Here is a 16,277-nt window from a genome sequence, read left to right as displayed (position 1 = left end):
CCATACTATGAGTCCCTGAAAGGTAAGAACTGTGCTCTAGTTGGTTCTTTATCTTTTGCGTCTCACATAACAACTAGGACACAGTACAAACTCGATTCATATTTGAGCTAGTGAACAAATAACAAGGAGGAGGAAAACTGTCTGATCCAAAATCAGCCTAAATGAAACTTATGAATGATACCTCTAAAAGGAGGGCTGATGATGAGGATGCATGAATGAATGAATGAATGAACAAATGCACAAACAAATAAATAAAATTATAGAAAGTAAAATAAAATGGAGTGAGTTTACGTTAAACGAGATATCATGAAAAACCAGAAATTGGGCTTTAAGGATGTTGGCTTCCCAAGTAATTTCTGGAGGAGACTGGGCCTCCTCACCCCCTCTTCAAGTGGAAGATGGCCGTTCAATGAAGGACACAGCTGGGAATGGGAAGACCCAGGCCGCTGGCTCCAAACAAGTGGGTGGGGCTGTGAGGTGGAAGAATAGTAGTTAACTCCACTTTATGAACAATGTCTAAGGGTCGCAGAAACTCTCCTAAACACTTAAGATGGGGAAGGAGTAGGATTATTTAAGAGTTCCTAGGAAAGATTTCTTTCCCAGAGATATCTCCCCTATGCTTTCTAAAGTCCCACCAGTTAAAATATTTTTAGTTCTCAATACATGGTTCCTTTTAGCTCAATGGACACTAGCAATTAGTGTCAATGAAAGTTAACCTCTCCTTCCCATTCCCATGATCAGATTATTTAAGAAAAGGACTGCTAACCAAAATATATATTCAACATTTAACGTCCAGGTTCCTAATGCCAAGTCCAGCAGACTTTCCATCATATCATGGCTTCAGACCTGCCCTAATATTGATACTTAGATCAGGGGCCTGCATATTCAAGTGTCTATGGTCAGGTAATATAAGTCCATGTTATGTAGTATAATTGACAGGTAATATAAATGAGTGATGACTAATTGTCAGACAGTAAGGGATGGTGGAGACTATGTCAAAAGAAGAGTGTGTACCCTATCTGAGGAGGGAGCCACTACTTAGTTCCAGGGTACTCTTGCTATGCAGAAATGTGGACCCAGTTTTGCAAAGATCTTCCAATTTTTCAAGAGAGGCTGAAAATCCGTATTTTAATGTAAAATGTACAATTTTTAAGCATGTCTATGGCTGAAAGTGGCTTTTTGGCTCCCAATTTGTGGCCCTTGATCTACATGAACAAGCATCATTGAGAAAATGCAGAGACAAAGGGGAGGCCTATTTTGGCCAGAAAGAGGGAGGCAGAGTCAAAGGGAGAAAAGGGCAGGAAAGAGGCACAGAAAGGAAGGTGGAAGTCAAATTTCACCAACCTCAAAACCTGGCCTAGGGACCCCAAACTATCTGTCTTCTAATCTGAGAACAAAAAGGAAGAGGTGAAGAAAGAAAAAAAAAAAAAAAAGAAAAAGAACCAACTCTTGAACACTTACTAGATGGCAGATGCTGTATCAGATGCTTTCACATATGCACTTTCATTGAGATATGGCAATGCGAGAAAAAAACATCCTATGCATGGGGAAAAGAGGGAACTATATCAAAATACTAACTGTTTATGTGTCAGATGATGAGAGCCCCCTTTTCAGTTCCCCACAATTTTTAAGCATAAATATAATATGGTTGTATTAACTTTATAATAAAAAGCAAATTTGACCGAAAGTTAAATAAATAAGTTGGATTTCTGGGTAAAAATCCACCCATCCTAGAGTGTAGAAAGTATACTACCATTAAGTCAAGCCAAACTATGTGCTGAGCATTTAAATAGAAAAAGAAAATACAACAACTCTAAGTGTATATAGATATGTAATCTTGCAATTATAAAACCAGAAGAAAGAGAACATGAAAGAAACTATACAGGTGATGTAGACCACAGGCAGATTAAATAAGAATAGAGATATGTGAAATTGTTAAGAATGCTGTAGGTCATTCTCCTTCTTAATTATAAAGTTGACTACTAAGATGTTTTGTGTGTGTGGCCTACAAACATACAATGTACTAAGTCCTCTCTTCTATAAAATCTTTCAGACACCTGCCCATCTGTTACATACTTTTCTACATTTACTACATTGTATTCTTTCTTTTAGGCATGAATTTTTATTTGAACAATACTTTTATTTGCCTTTAGGGTGTTTCAAAGGTAACAGTAGGTTTTCTTTTTTTTTCCTAAATGAAGTAGTATCTCATTTCAGGCCACTTGGGTTCTAAGCAATCTAAATTCCCAGTTAATCTCTTCCAAATATACATATCCAGTTTTCATTCTGCTCACAAATGAAACCCTAACCCAAATACCTCAAATGTAATTTCAGGGGAAAAATACTGTTCAAAAACCTAGATAATGCATTCCTTCGCTGATGCTAAATATAGTCATCTCAAGATGACATACATTTTGACAATGATCAGTCTTACATATCAAATTTTCAAAAATAGCACAGATTCCATTTTCAATGAGTAGGAAAAATTGCTATTCACTACATTTCAGCTTAAAATGGATTTAAAAGTGTGACTCTTTCATGAAAATGGAAATTACATCAATACTGTATCAACGTAAACTGGATTTAAAAGAATTTTGTTGTGGTTTTTGCTTAGGGCTCTTTAAGGGAGACAAAATACAGAATTGCCCACATTTTTCTTTCAAGTATTCCCATCCAGAATATAAAATATCTTCAAAAATAGGGGGCTAATAGCTGTGAGAAAGAATCTGACTTAACTACATTAAGTAATCAAAGTTCATTTATACTAAATATACCTCCTCCAAAAAAACCCTGTCCCTCAATTTGGTTGATGATGCACTTTTCCACCCTACCGGGCTTCAAAACTCAAAAGAATTTCAGAGACTTATGTGTAATCTGAGTTTTCTTATGGCAACAATTTAACCTGTAAAAGGATTGGCGGAGAATAATGTGGTTCACTCAATGACGGGTGACTAAGATGGTATAAATACCTAAGTTTATATAATCATGCTACCCAACACATAGTTATGCTGTGACTCGAAGGCCAATGGGCCCATGCATGAATTCATTAACAAAATTAAGCTGGTGAATGATGCTCCCGTTGCTTTGCTCACGGAACTAATTTCTTTCTTATTATGGCTTAACTTCTTTTCTTTACCTGCCTCCAGCCCAAGGACAGACATTTTGTTAGGGCATATCCTTATGCTATTTTTATCTTGTTCTCGTTCTATCCTCCCTCTCTGTCTCTCTCTCCCACTCTCTCTTCATCCCACCCCCCTTTCCAACTCTCTTCGTTCGCATTATGGACCTTAAATTAAATAAATATGAAATGAAGATCTTGAAGCCACTGCGATAATCAACTAACCTCTCAACTAGGTTATTTTCTTTATAAACGCCATTAATAATAATTTTTTAGCATTTGTAGAGCTTTGCAGAGTTTACAAACAGTTGGAATGTCTCGGCGTTTTCAAAAAGCATACAGAGAAGGGAGGTCTCGAGAGGTGACTACATCATTCACTCCAACTTCCAGCTCTAGTTGCACAACTCCCAACATCCGACATCGGTTAGAATCACGAAAAACTAGTCTGGAGGGAGGGGGCAGATGATGGGCTGTTAAATCACATTTCAGTCCCCAGCCTCCACAGGGACCGATCAGGAATGACTTCTCTTAAAAACAACAGGCACTGCCGGCGGAGACGGAGACCGCGCCGGGGGCACGTGGTGGGGGACGACACGGCGCTTTACCTGCCGGGACCCCTGGGACAGAGCAAGGGGACCGGCACCCGCTCCACCGCCTTAGGGCTCACTCCCTGCAGGACCGAGAAAGCTCCCGAAACTGCACAGACAGGGCGCAAGCCGAGCTGAAGCTGCGGAGCCGGGCAAGGAAATCGTGGCCAGGAGCCCGAGGCCGGTGACCACGGAGGGACAGCCAGGCCGACCTCGGTCCGCCCTCCGCCGAGCCCGCGGAAGCGGCTCCGAGGGCCGTTTCGCTCGCGCCGGGGGACCAGCGCGTCGCCACAGCTGGATGGAGCCGGGCCAGGAGCCGGGGCGCGCATCCCCGCCGCCCCGGGGGAGCCAACGGCTCCGTCTCGGCCGCCCCCTCCCCACGTCCCCCCGACTCCTCTCACCCGCCTCGAGCCGGCGACACGCGAAGGTCCGGGGTGCGCGCTGGCAGGCTCTGGGCGCCGGGGTGTGGTCAGGGGTCCTGGCGCTCCGGCCGCCGCCGCTCCAGCCGCTACGAGCCCTCTGGCCGCCGCCGGCTCCAGCAGCAAGTTTCCATAAAAGTCCTGGTGTGCAGCCTGTTCCCGCATTCCAGGCGGGCCCTACGCCGGCTGCAGCTGTTCCAAAACACGAGGCCAGTTCCCCCAACCCCCCGCCTCCGCCGTGTGGCCCGGAGAGGGGTGGAGAGTCCAGGAGGAAGGCGGGCGAGGGGGGCGGTGGCTGCCAACTTTCCGCCGGGACCTGCGGGTCGCCCGGCTCTGGGTCCCTGCGCTGACCCCCTCCCCGCGGGTCCCCCTCCACTTCGCGGCGGGGTCCGGGGAAGGCAGGCTGCCTCCCTTGTGGGAAATGGTTGCTACCGGAATGGGATTCAGAAACAGGAGGCGGCTGACTCGCCGCGACCCGCAGCCACTTTGCGCTGGGCCCGCTTCTCAGCTGCCCTACCGGTCCTGGTGTCTAAGAAGCCGAAGCACTGCCTTATCTTCATCCAGAGCGTCGACCCTTGGCCAACCTTCCTTTTACTGTTGAGAGCACAGGGCAGCAGACTGGGGACCACTTCATTTGTCTGTTGCTCTCCTTTTCTTGGTTCTGGTCTTCAACTCCAAAGAGAATGGCTGATAGAGAAAAGTGGAAGAAAGAGGGGGGAGGGGGCGGGGAGGAGGAGGCATAAAAATAAATAATACTTATATAATCTTCCAATTTTCCTTAATTGAAGGCAAATCATCTCTGATCTTTCTAAACCTACATTAAGGCATCTTGCACAGAACTTCTCAATCTGGACCACCAGACTTCCAATTAAATCCATCAGACAACCTACATTAAAACCTGAAATACTAATCCAGCGGCGACATTTTCCTGGTGGGGAGATCTTCAGTTCTTCACTGCATGCATAAAATGAATATAAATTTAATGAATGAGTGAATGAATTAACAAAATCGAACTAGCATCCACACAGATAAGCCAGGGACAACCACCTCCAATTTCCAGCCCTGGGCACAGTGGTGCTCAGGTTATATTTTAAGGGATTTTGAAAAGGCCTTCTCGTCTTAACTAAAACTTTCCTTCTCCATCCCATCCCCATACACTATTTACTCGGGATGGAAATTCTTTTAAGAGGTATAAACCATTCATTCTTCAATTAGAGAAAAGTTCTAGATTGGTAATTAAAACAGCTATTTAAACTTACTCTAATACAGATTAGCGTGGCCTGGATGATCTACCTTGTTCCCTTGCACCCGTCAATACCATCACCCTAACCTTCTTCAGTTCATGGAATTTTCCGTGGTCATTCTGGCTGCAGGGCCTTTGCATAAGCTATTCCCTCTGCATGAAATTCTCTTTCCCTGGACTCTTCACCTACCTAACTACAACGTATGCTTTTGCTGTCTGCTTATATGTTGCTCTCTCAGAGAAGCCTTCCTTTTACCCCATTCTTTATCAGTCCCCCCATTATAAATTCTCACTCCACCCTTTTCTTCCTTACACTTACCAAGTTATAATTAACACATTTATATTTATGACTTAAAGTCTTAAATGATCCACTCGGATTCACCAGATACAATAAAGCTCTTCATTCTTCCCATAAACTCTGCTAGCTACCCACAGCATGCAAGGCCTACCTCTTCTCCCCTCAATTCATCATTCATTCATTCAACAAATATTCAGTTCTAGATACTTAGGATACAGCCGTCACAAAACAAATAAAAAGCCCTGCCATCATGGGACATACATTTTAGTGGAAGAGGGCAGCCAGTAAGCAAATAAACAACTAAGTGATATGCATTAGAGATAAACCAGAGCAGAAAAGTAGGGAATGCTGGGAACGGAGTGGGAGAAAAGTGGTCCAGAAGGAGGTGCAAAAGCCCCAGGAAGGATCCTATCTGACATGTTCTAGGAAGAGCAAGAAGGCTTCTGTGGGTGAAGCTGAGTAGGCAAAGGGGGAAATAATACTGAGTGGAGTGGGGCAGGAGATAGACTGTGAGAAACCTTTTTTACAGTGTTAAGGACTTTGGCTTTTACTCTGAGTAAGATGGGTGGCCACTGGTGGATTGTGAACAAAGCAGTGACATAATCTGACATATTTTTAACATGTTCACTCTGGCCAATGTGCTGCAAACACACTAAATGAAGCAGGGAGACCAATTAGGAGGCTTCCAAAATAATCAGGATGACAGGTAATGGGAGTTTGGACCAAGATGATAGCTCTGAAGGTAGTGAGAAATGCTTGGCGTATTTTTTTTCTTGGTACTTTTTAACAAGTGGAACTGGTGTATAAGAATGCCACAGATTTCTGTTCATTAATTTTGTATCCTGCTACTTTACCAAATTCATTGATCAGCTCTAGTAGTTTTCTGGTAGCATCTTTAGGATTCTCTATGTATAGTATCATGTCATCTGCAAACAGTGAAAGCTTTACTTCTTCTTTTCCGATTTGGATTCCTTTTATTTCTTTTTCTTCTCTGATTGCTGTGGCTAAAACTTCCAAAACTATGTTGAAAAGAGTGGTGAGACTGGGCAACCTTGGCTTGTTCCTGATCTTAGTGGAAATGGTTTCAGTTTTTCACCATTGAGAACGATGTTGGCTGTGGGTTTGTCATATGTGGCCTTTATTATGTTGAGATAAGTTCCCTCTATGCCTACTTTCTGCAGGGTTTTTATCATAAATGGGTGTTGAATTTTGTCAAAAGCTTTCTCTGCATCTATTGGGATGAGCATTTGGTTTTTCTCCTTCAATTTGTTAATATGGTGCATCACGCTGATTGATCTGCGTATATTGAAGAATCCTTGCATTCCTGGAATAAACCCCACTTGATCATGGTGTATGATCTTTTTAATGTGCTGTTGGATTCTGTTTGCTAGCATTTTGTTGAGGATTTTTGCATCTATGTTCATCAGTGATATTGGCCTGTAGTTTTCTTTCTTTGTGACATCTTTGTCTGGTTTTGGTATCAGGGTGATGGTGGCCTTGTAGAATGAGTTTGGGAGTGTTCCTCCCTCTGCTATATTTTGGAAGAGTTTGAGAAGGACAGGTGTTAGCTCTTCTCTAGACGTTTGATAGAATTCGCCTGTGAAGCCATCTGGTCCTGGGCTTTTGTTTGTTGGAAGATTTTTAATCACAGTTTCAACTTAGTGCTCATGATTGGTCTGTTCATATTTTCTATTTCTTCCTGGTTCAGTCTCGGCAAGTTGTGCATTTCTAAAAAATTGTCCATTTCTTCCAGGTTGTCCATTTTATTGGCATAGAGTTGCTTGTAGTAATCTCTCATGGCATTCTTGTACACTAGTGATGAAAAATCTGAAAGTGAAATCAAGAAAACACTCCCATTTACCAATGCAACAAAAAGAATAAAATATCTGGGAATAAACCTACCTAAGGAGACAAAAGACCTGTATGCAGAAAATTATAAGACACTAATGAAAGAAATTAAAGATGATACAAATAGATGGAGAGATATACCATGTTCTTGGATTGGAAGAATCAACATTGTGAAAATGACTCTACTACCCAAAGCAATCTAGATTCAATGCAATCCCTATCAAACTACCACTGGCATTTTTCACAGAACTAGAACAAAAAATTTCACAATTTGTATGGAAACACAAAAGACCCCGAATAACCAAAGCAATTTGAGAACGAAAAATGGAGCTGGAGGAATCAGGCTCCCTGACTTCAGACTATACTACAAAGCTACAGTAATCAAGACAGTGTGGTACTGGCACAAAAACAGAAAGATAGATCAATGGAACAGAATAGAAGATAAACCCACACACATATGGTCACCTTATCTTTGATAAAGGAGGCAAGAATATACAGTGGAGAAAAGACAGCCTCTTCAATAAGTGGTGCTGGGTAAACTGGACAGGTACATGTAAAAGTATGAAATTAGAACACTAACACCATACACAAAAATAAGCTCAAAATGGATTAAAGACCTAAATGTAAGGCCAGACACTATCAAACTCTTAGAGGAAAACATAGGCAGAACACTCTATGACATAAATCACAGCAAGATACTTTTTGACCCACCTCGTACAGAAATGGAAATAAAAACAAAAATAAACAAATGGGACCTAATGAAACTTCAAAGCTTTTGCACAGCAAAGGAAACCATAAACAAGACCGAAAGACAACCCTCAGAATGGGAGAAAATATTTGCAAATGAAGCAACTGACAAAGGATTAATCTCCAAAACTTACAAACAGCTCAATAACAAAAAAACAAACAACCCAATCCAAAAATGGGCAGAAGACCTGAATAGACATTTCTCCAAAGAAGATATACAGACTGCCAACAAACATATTAAAGAATGCTCAACATCATTAATCATTAGAGAAATGCAAATCAAAACTACAATGAGATATCATCTCACACCAGTCAGAATGGCCATCATCAAAAAATCTAGAAACAAAAAATGCTGGAGAGGATGTGGAGAAAAGGGAACCCTCTTGCACTGTTGGTGGGAATGTAAATTGATACAGCCACTATGGAGAACAGTATGGAGGTTCCTTAAAAAACTACAAACAGAACTACCATACGACCCAGCAATCCCACTGCTGGGCATATACCCAAAGAAAACCATAATTCAAAAAGAGTCATGTACCAAAATGTTCATTGCAGCTCTATTTACAATAGCCAGGACATGGAAGCAACCTAAGTGTCCATCAACAGATGAATGGATAAAGAAGATGTGGCACATATATACAATGGAATATTACTCAGCCATAAAAAGAAATGAAATTGAGTTATTTGTAGTGAGGTGGATGGACCTAGAGTCTGTCATACAGAGTGAAGTCAGAAAGAGAAAAACAAATACCGCATGCTAACACATATATATGGAACCTAAGAAGAAAAAAAAAAAAGGTCATGAAGAACCTAGGGGTAAGATGGGAATAAAGACACAGGCCTACTAGAGAATGGAGTTGAGGATATGGGGAGGGGGAAGGGTAAGCTGTGACAAAGTGAGAGAGTGGCATGGACATATATACACTACCAAATGTAAAATAGCTAGCTAGTGGGAAGCAGCCGCATAGCACAGGGAGATCAGCTCGGTGCTTTGTGACCACCTAGAGGGGTGGGATAGGGAGGGTGGGGGGGAGGGAGATGAAGAGGGAAGAGATATGGGAACATATGTATAACTGATTCACTTTGTTATAAAGCAGAAACTAACACACCATTGTAAAGCAATTATACTCCAATAAAGATGTTAAAAAAAAAAAGTGGAACTGGTAGGATTTTGGCAACAGATTGAGTGTGAGATGTGAGGAAAAGAAGTTTTGGGCCTGAGGAACTGGAAAAATGTTTTCATTTACCGGGATGAGAAAGATGGGGAGGAGGTTTAGGCTGGTGTGGTCAGGAGCTCCGTTTTGGACATGCTAAGTTTGAGAAGACTATTAGAAATCCAAGATTTGTCTATCTGTCTAAACATTCCTTGTATATTTATCATGAATCAATTAGATTTGTTCTCACTCTTGATTACATCAGTTGCATGTTACTGAAATTACACAAACATTACAAAAAGGAAGAAATACAAAAGCAAAAATGAACAGTTAATAGTTTTTATAAAAGCTAAGTTGAATGCTTTGAAGACGTAATAAAAGCAAATAGCTTATAAACATTACCATCAAGCTAGGTGTGGGGAAGACAAATGTAAAAGATTGGGTAGAAAATTATGAAAACCTAGGGGGATTTGGGACTCATTGCTTTTCATGTAACTTTTTCTCCTTTAAATAAGGGAAACTGGAAAACCCAGATGATGATTTTGAGGTATAGTTTCTACAACAAAGACGTCTCAGAATACCCAGTAGATCCATACTCCTAGTAAAGGCCTTCACCCTACCTCAAAATATTGGTCCAAGAATGTGCACATATTCATTTAAAATTAAAATGTCTACATTATCTATATACAATTTATTATGATTCCCTGGTGTGATATCCAGCCACCAAGATAACCCCAAATGATCCCGCCTCCTAGTCTTTCCACCCTTGTGTAATCTCCTCCCACATTGTGTCAGCGTTGGTCTGTGTGATTAATAGAATATGGTACAAGTGATGGTATGTCCTGTTCAAGTCTAGGTTATAAAAGATACTGTGTCTTTTGCCTTGATATCTCTTGGATTACTCACTCTGGGGAAAGCCAGCTGTTGTATTTTAAAGATACTCAGGCAGCTCTGTTAAGAGGCCCACGTGGCCAGGACCTAAGTCCCCCTGACAACAGCCATGTGAGTGAGCAAATCTTGGAAGCAAATCTTCCAGCCCTAGTCAAACCTTCAGATGACTGCAGTCTCAGGACAGACCCTAAAACCCTGGACCACTAGAACCAGCCATTCCTAAATTCCCAACCCTCAGAAACTATGGGAGATAATGTTCGTTGTTTAAAGCGGCTAAATGTGGGGATAATTTTTTATGCAGCAATAGATAACAAATGCACCCGCTTTAACCTACTTTTAAAAAAATTATCCATCTGCTACCACATTAAGCACTCAGTCCTTTTTAAAGTCCCTGGGCCTATTCTCTCACAGTGTTATTAAATAAAAGAATTAGCAAAATTCTAGAAGTCACATATTTCAGGTGCTTTCAAATGTCAAAGTTCTTCTCTATATTTAAGTATTATGGTATTATTTCAAATAGCAAATTACAAAAGTTCTGTAATTTTCTATATATAAGTATACTTTGTGAAAGCCTTTTGTGACACACATAGAGACAGTTAAAAGCAAAACGTTGAGGTGGTATTTGATATACCAGTTGCTTTGCTGTGGCTTTTAAGTACAGAATAAAAAGCATCATAGAAGGAAGGTTTGCTTTTTTTTTTTTTTTTCCTGTACTGGAATTCAGTCCTTTCCTGCCCAAACGATAAAGGTTACTTAGGGGTTTTTCACTGTTCAAAGGTAGAAAAAAACAAAAAAAGAACCTCATCAGACAAAAGAGCTGAGCAGCCTGATCAAAGATGTCAGTAGCATGAGGAGAGACAGAGATTAAAGGAGAAGTGGCAGGGTAAAGTATTACGGAATACAGAGTGTAGAAAGAAACACTACATAAAAAATAGAAGTCAAAAGCAAGAACAGTAGAAAAGACAGCTGAATAAACCAAGTGAGTTTATAACAATTTCCAGCAAAGCTCTACAAAGAGTGTAACAATAGGACACTGAGACTCTTGTAGAGGAGTATTTTAGACAAACATAAAAATTCGGAGAGACATGTTTAAAGGGCAAAATATTAAGTTCATGTAGCAGGGTCAAAGAGGACGGCATGAGACAACAGGAGGATGGCGGATGACAAAGAAAACAGAAGATGAGACTGAGACATGGATTAGGTTTCCCATTCCATCTCCAACCCTATATCCTTGCTAGGAAAAACTTTAACTCATATTTTTATGGTTCGTTTATTAAGTAATATACTTAAGTTGATGTTTAGTTTAACAGTCTAAAAATATAACTATACACATTTATCTATACTGTACAGGTTTATTCTAAAATAAACCTCTTCATTAAAAAGTCCCAAATCGAGAATACTGTTTTTATAACGAGATAAACCCTTCTCACCATCCGGTGTCTTCAGTGGTATCCAGGCAGCATCCCTCTCCTTGAATAAATGTATCTGAACCAAGAAGTGGTGGGCAAGGGGCATGTCTGAATAGGGAAGGATGCACGTACATCAATAAGATAAATTTATATTGTGTTTGATGGCAATTTTAACCAAAACACTTTAAATTATTAATAAAAAACCACAAGTACTTTGCCTTTATTGATCACAAAACTGTTTTCTCTCCCAGTTAGTACATAAAGAAAACATACTTTTACACTTGATTTCAATATTTCTGCAGCGCTCTGTATTCTCCATGCCTGTATATGTGGTCTTATGGAGACTGAAAGCTCCCATAAGGTAGGTAAGGGTTTGCTGAGACAAGTGTGACCTTGCAAATACGTATAAGCATTGTATAAAATATTCAATACATCAGCAAGATGTACCATCACTTTTTTATTTGGCAGAAGTAGAAATACATCCATGTTACAGTGCTTATTTTGGCTAAAGAGCCAATGCTATTTTTTTCTGCTACTGTAGTGTTTCACTTTTACATAAATTAATAAGTGCAGTCCTTACATATAGGAAATAGACACATTTACTGATATCAGCCAAGTAAAGCTAATACACGGTTGTTCTCCAACTAAGCAAAACAATAACATAATATAATCATTAGGAACAAAGAAAGGATGCTCTTATTTCCATTAATCACAGACTATACAAATTCTTAAGTCTCACATACAGAGGTATTTCTAATTTGATTAGTCCAAGCAAAAATAATATTTTTTTAAATTCAGCCTAATTCTTATAACCACTTTGAAATATATATTCCAAATAATTTCCTAATATGTGTTCATATTAAAATAAAAGCAAATTATGTTATGAACATAATTTAAAATTTCTAATTATGTAAGGTCACAGAGAAGTATGTTAAATGTTACTTTGGCATTCCTATCTCACAGGTTTAAAGGAATGATAAACTAAAGAATTCTTTTGTAATGCAAATAATCACTCCCTAGATAATCATTTAAGTGGAAAATATTACATCTTAAGGCAAGAAAAAGTTTGTAAATATTTTTTATAAAGTCAGTTAATTCAACAAATTAATAGAATCACAATAAATATATACAAATAAAAAATTCTTTATGAGAAGGAAAAAGTTCTTTGGAGCTGACTATAACACTATGAAAAACTTGCCTTCTTTTTAAAAAGAATCTCATTTTGACATTTAATAAACATATCACAATCCTCCAAGAATAAATAACTAGCCTTTTAGTTGAACAAAGACGTAGAGAAACCAAAATAGAAAAAAAAAAAAATCATCAAATATAAATTACCTGAACACTTATCTTTTTTCTTCCAGAAAACAGGAGGAAAAAAAATCCATTTTCTTATGATTAATTCAAGGTCCTCTTATAATTCACATAGGGAAGCAGTTGGTAGAACTCACGGTGGCAAAGGCAATATTCTGATAATACTACCATGAAGAAGTGTTAAATAGGGTTTTATCCTAAAAGGCTCTGGACTAATTTACTTTTTATTTTTTAAAACTGCTTTTATCTATTTAACCCAATTTCAAGGCAAACTGAAATTGGAACATATGCCTCAAGTACTCTTCAGTGGTCAGAAACATTTTTAAGAGCTGTTTCTTTAGAAAGGTCAAGTTTCTTCCCTTATAATAGAGAGGGTTTTTTCTATACCTATTACCTTGAAAGTCTATTTGGTCATTCTTGTCTCTTGAGTCAAAGGCCACATAGAAACCCTCTTACTAAGGTAGTAGCTTCTGAACTGACCAGAAACTAATCAACCTCAAGCACTGAATTTGACAAAACAACCTCTTAAATATGGGCAATTTCTTTCTTTTTTTTTTTTAAGGTGAAGTGTAAAAGAAAAAACACCTTCTGGAAAGCCATTCATCTTATCTGATGAAATAAATTTCCCAGAGTTGTTTCATGTACTAGCAGCATTATTAAATAGTGCAATTCTTCAAAACAGATTTTAAACAATATCCTCCTCAAATAAAAAAATAATTAAGTTTACTTATAGCTTTGTTTATAAAACCACAGCTTAAAACATTCAGCCCCCCAAACAGGAAAATTAACATAAGCAATAACTATCTTGCTTATACAATGATGGGAATAGGTGTGTGCACACGTGTGTGTGTGTGTGAATCATTCAAGGCCAGTGGTACCTCAACAAGAAACCAAAATACAGGATACAAATTAAAAAGTAAAATATTACATAATGGAATTTTTAGCTTTGATACCTCTAAAGATACTCCTCCATCAACAATAAGAATTATGAACAGCCAAGTGTTAAATTAAGAATATATGTAATATGTGTAAGAAAAGTCAAGGAACTATATACTCAAAAAATATTAGAGCGATATTTCATATTGTTTAATGTTGTAACCTACACATTATGGAACACAGTACATGCAAACAGCATAAAGGTTCTGAATGTCCTATTTTGTAACTAATATTACATAAATGTGGCACATATATAAACTTAAAACCTTAAAAGATTATGCTTCTTTCCCCACTTTTCATTTTCTATTCATTCATCAGAAACTAGGCACTTTAAAAGTGCATTTAAAAAAAATATATTTTAGATCCTTCTGGATAACTCACTCCTAAAATGAATAAAGCCCACTTTAGGAGCAAAGTCAACAAATCCAATCCATTGTTTTACTCAGACAGCCACTCTAAATAAGTGGCATATGATTTACACACAAAATTAATACAACTCTGAAAGTATCTAATATACTCTGAAGAACCTTATTCATGTGAACAACCCACTTGTTCATATATCTATCATAAAGGACAGGAAACATACTTCCATACCATTAAAAAATATTTTGTTCTATATTCTGGGGAAAAACCTTCAAGACCTCCCTAAGATTCAAAGTATCAATGAATAACTTAAAAATATGGTTATAATATGACAAATTCTGTGTGCTAAGTTCTCTGTGGAAAAAACTAAAAGCCAGTTTTGCATAAGGAGAAAGAAGAAATGATATTACTGTATCAAGATTAATACCCTAGGATGTTGGGAGATAGTCTCAAAACTACATGGAAAAATTTCAATTGCCTGTCATAGTTAATAAATGTTACATTTTAAATCAATATTCATTAAAGGGAAATGTTCTAATCTATACCAAGATAAAAGAAATTTCTTCAGTCTCTCTATTGTAACATAGGACCAACTGTAATGTGTTTTGGAAACTTCAGTAAATCTAATATAAACTTGTAACTTGTAAACTTCTCAGCGGCAATTCATTTAAATGTTCTGTAATAATACTTGGCTATTACAATTTCTTTGATTCAAATACTTAAGCAAATGCACAAGCAATAACATAAGCAGTACGTATTAAACACCACTACCGCCTAAACTTGATTAAACAACAAATAACTTTACAATTAAAAATACACTTTCAGGCAAAGTTAACTTTGTTGACACTAGGAGTAATATATTCTTGCATGTGTGGGCCATAAAAGTCTTGGCTAAAGTATATATATTCCAGGTGCAAAGCATAAAAACAAAGCTTTTGAGAATGAAACTGGACATTTCAGACAGCTTCAAGACAATAAATCAATTAACTCCCAAGTACTGGTTTCAATTCAAGCAGTATTTCTGTAAAATATACATTTCACAAAGATTATTACCTAAAGATTAAAGAAAAGCACTTTGGATACACTACATGGGGATTCAATGACAGAACTTCTGTGTAAGTACAGTACAATCACTCATTCTTTACTAGGTTTTTTTTTTCCTCCCTGAGTCCATATCCACCAATTTTGTGTAATATATGTTACAAAATCAATAGTTACCTTAAAATATTTCATAGCACACTGAAATTGTCTGATTTTTATGGTACTTATTGTACTTTGGCTTCTAATAGGCCACTGGGCATAACATGACTGTGACTACTTATACAGCTACTTGTATGCCTCAGTGCATCGGCTCCAAGATAGGCCATTAAAAGTTCAGTGCGGCGAATAAGCAACTGCATGAGGTCTTCAGCCAAAGTCTCTATACTGGAATAGCGCACCTTCTCAAAATCAAAAATGTCTTTGAGAAAGAAAAGAACTTGATTCTGGAAAATGAACACAAAACAAATGGGCACTTATTAGACCAAAATTATATTAAAACTAAATAGTTACTAATATTGTAACAAACATTGAATTAGGGGTCAGTTCCACTACTAATTTCAAATCTCAATAGAAAAGGAACCTTGAACAAGTGATTAAACCTTTTTGGGGAGTCTCATTTTCTTTTTCTGTAAAATAAGGGATAATTACTACTTGTCATTTTTACTACTCAGAGCTGATGTAATGATTAAAAAAAAAAATCTCGGGAGGGTGGGAGGGAGATGCAAGAGGGAGGAGATATGGGGACATATGTTTATGTATAGCTGATGCACTTTGTTATACAGCAGAAACTAACATACCATTGTAAAGTAATTATACTCCATTAAAGATGTTAAAAAAAAACCTCTGGGAAATGCTGGTAAATACTAAAGCACTGTATAAACCTAAGGGGCTACTATTAGTCCTTTCCCA

General features: G+C 38.3%; 2 protein-coding genes across 3 annotated transcripts in view; both read right to left on the bottom strand.

Annotated features, from left to right (window-relative positions):
* NEXN (nexilin F-actin binding protein) overlaps positions 1-4,235 on the bottom strand; it is a gene marked incomplete at its 3' end in the record, with an annotated part of 57,247 nt that extends 53,012 nt beyond the window's left edge. The window contains exon 1 of the mRNA XM_079726208.1: positions 4,107-4,235. The remainder of the gene's footprint in view (positions 1-4,106) is intronic.
* Positions 4,236-15,592: 11,357 nt separating this feature from the next.
* MIGA1 (mitoguardin 1) overlaps positions 15,593-16,277 on the bottom strand; it is a gene marked incomplete at its 3' end in the record, with an annotated part of 94,228 nt that continues 93,543 nt past the window's right edge. For both annotated transcript variants that reach the window (XM_079727110.1, XM_079727111.1), the window contains one exon: positions 15,593-15,811. In XM_079727110.1, coding sequence (XP_079583236.1) covers positions 15,593-15,811 — 219 coding nt within the window. The remainder of the gene's footprint in view (positions 15,812-16,277) is intronic.

Source organism: Hyperoodon ampullatus, assembly GCF_949752795.1.
Source record: "Hyperoodon ampullatus genome assembly, chromosome: 2".
NCBI lineage: Eukaryota > Metazoa > Chordata > Mammalia > Artiodactyla > Ziphiidae > Hyperoodon > Hyperoodon ampullatus.
Note: the sequence above shows the minus strand (reverse complement) of the source record. Positions and strands in the feature narration are given on the sequence as shown.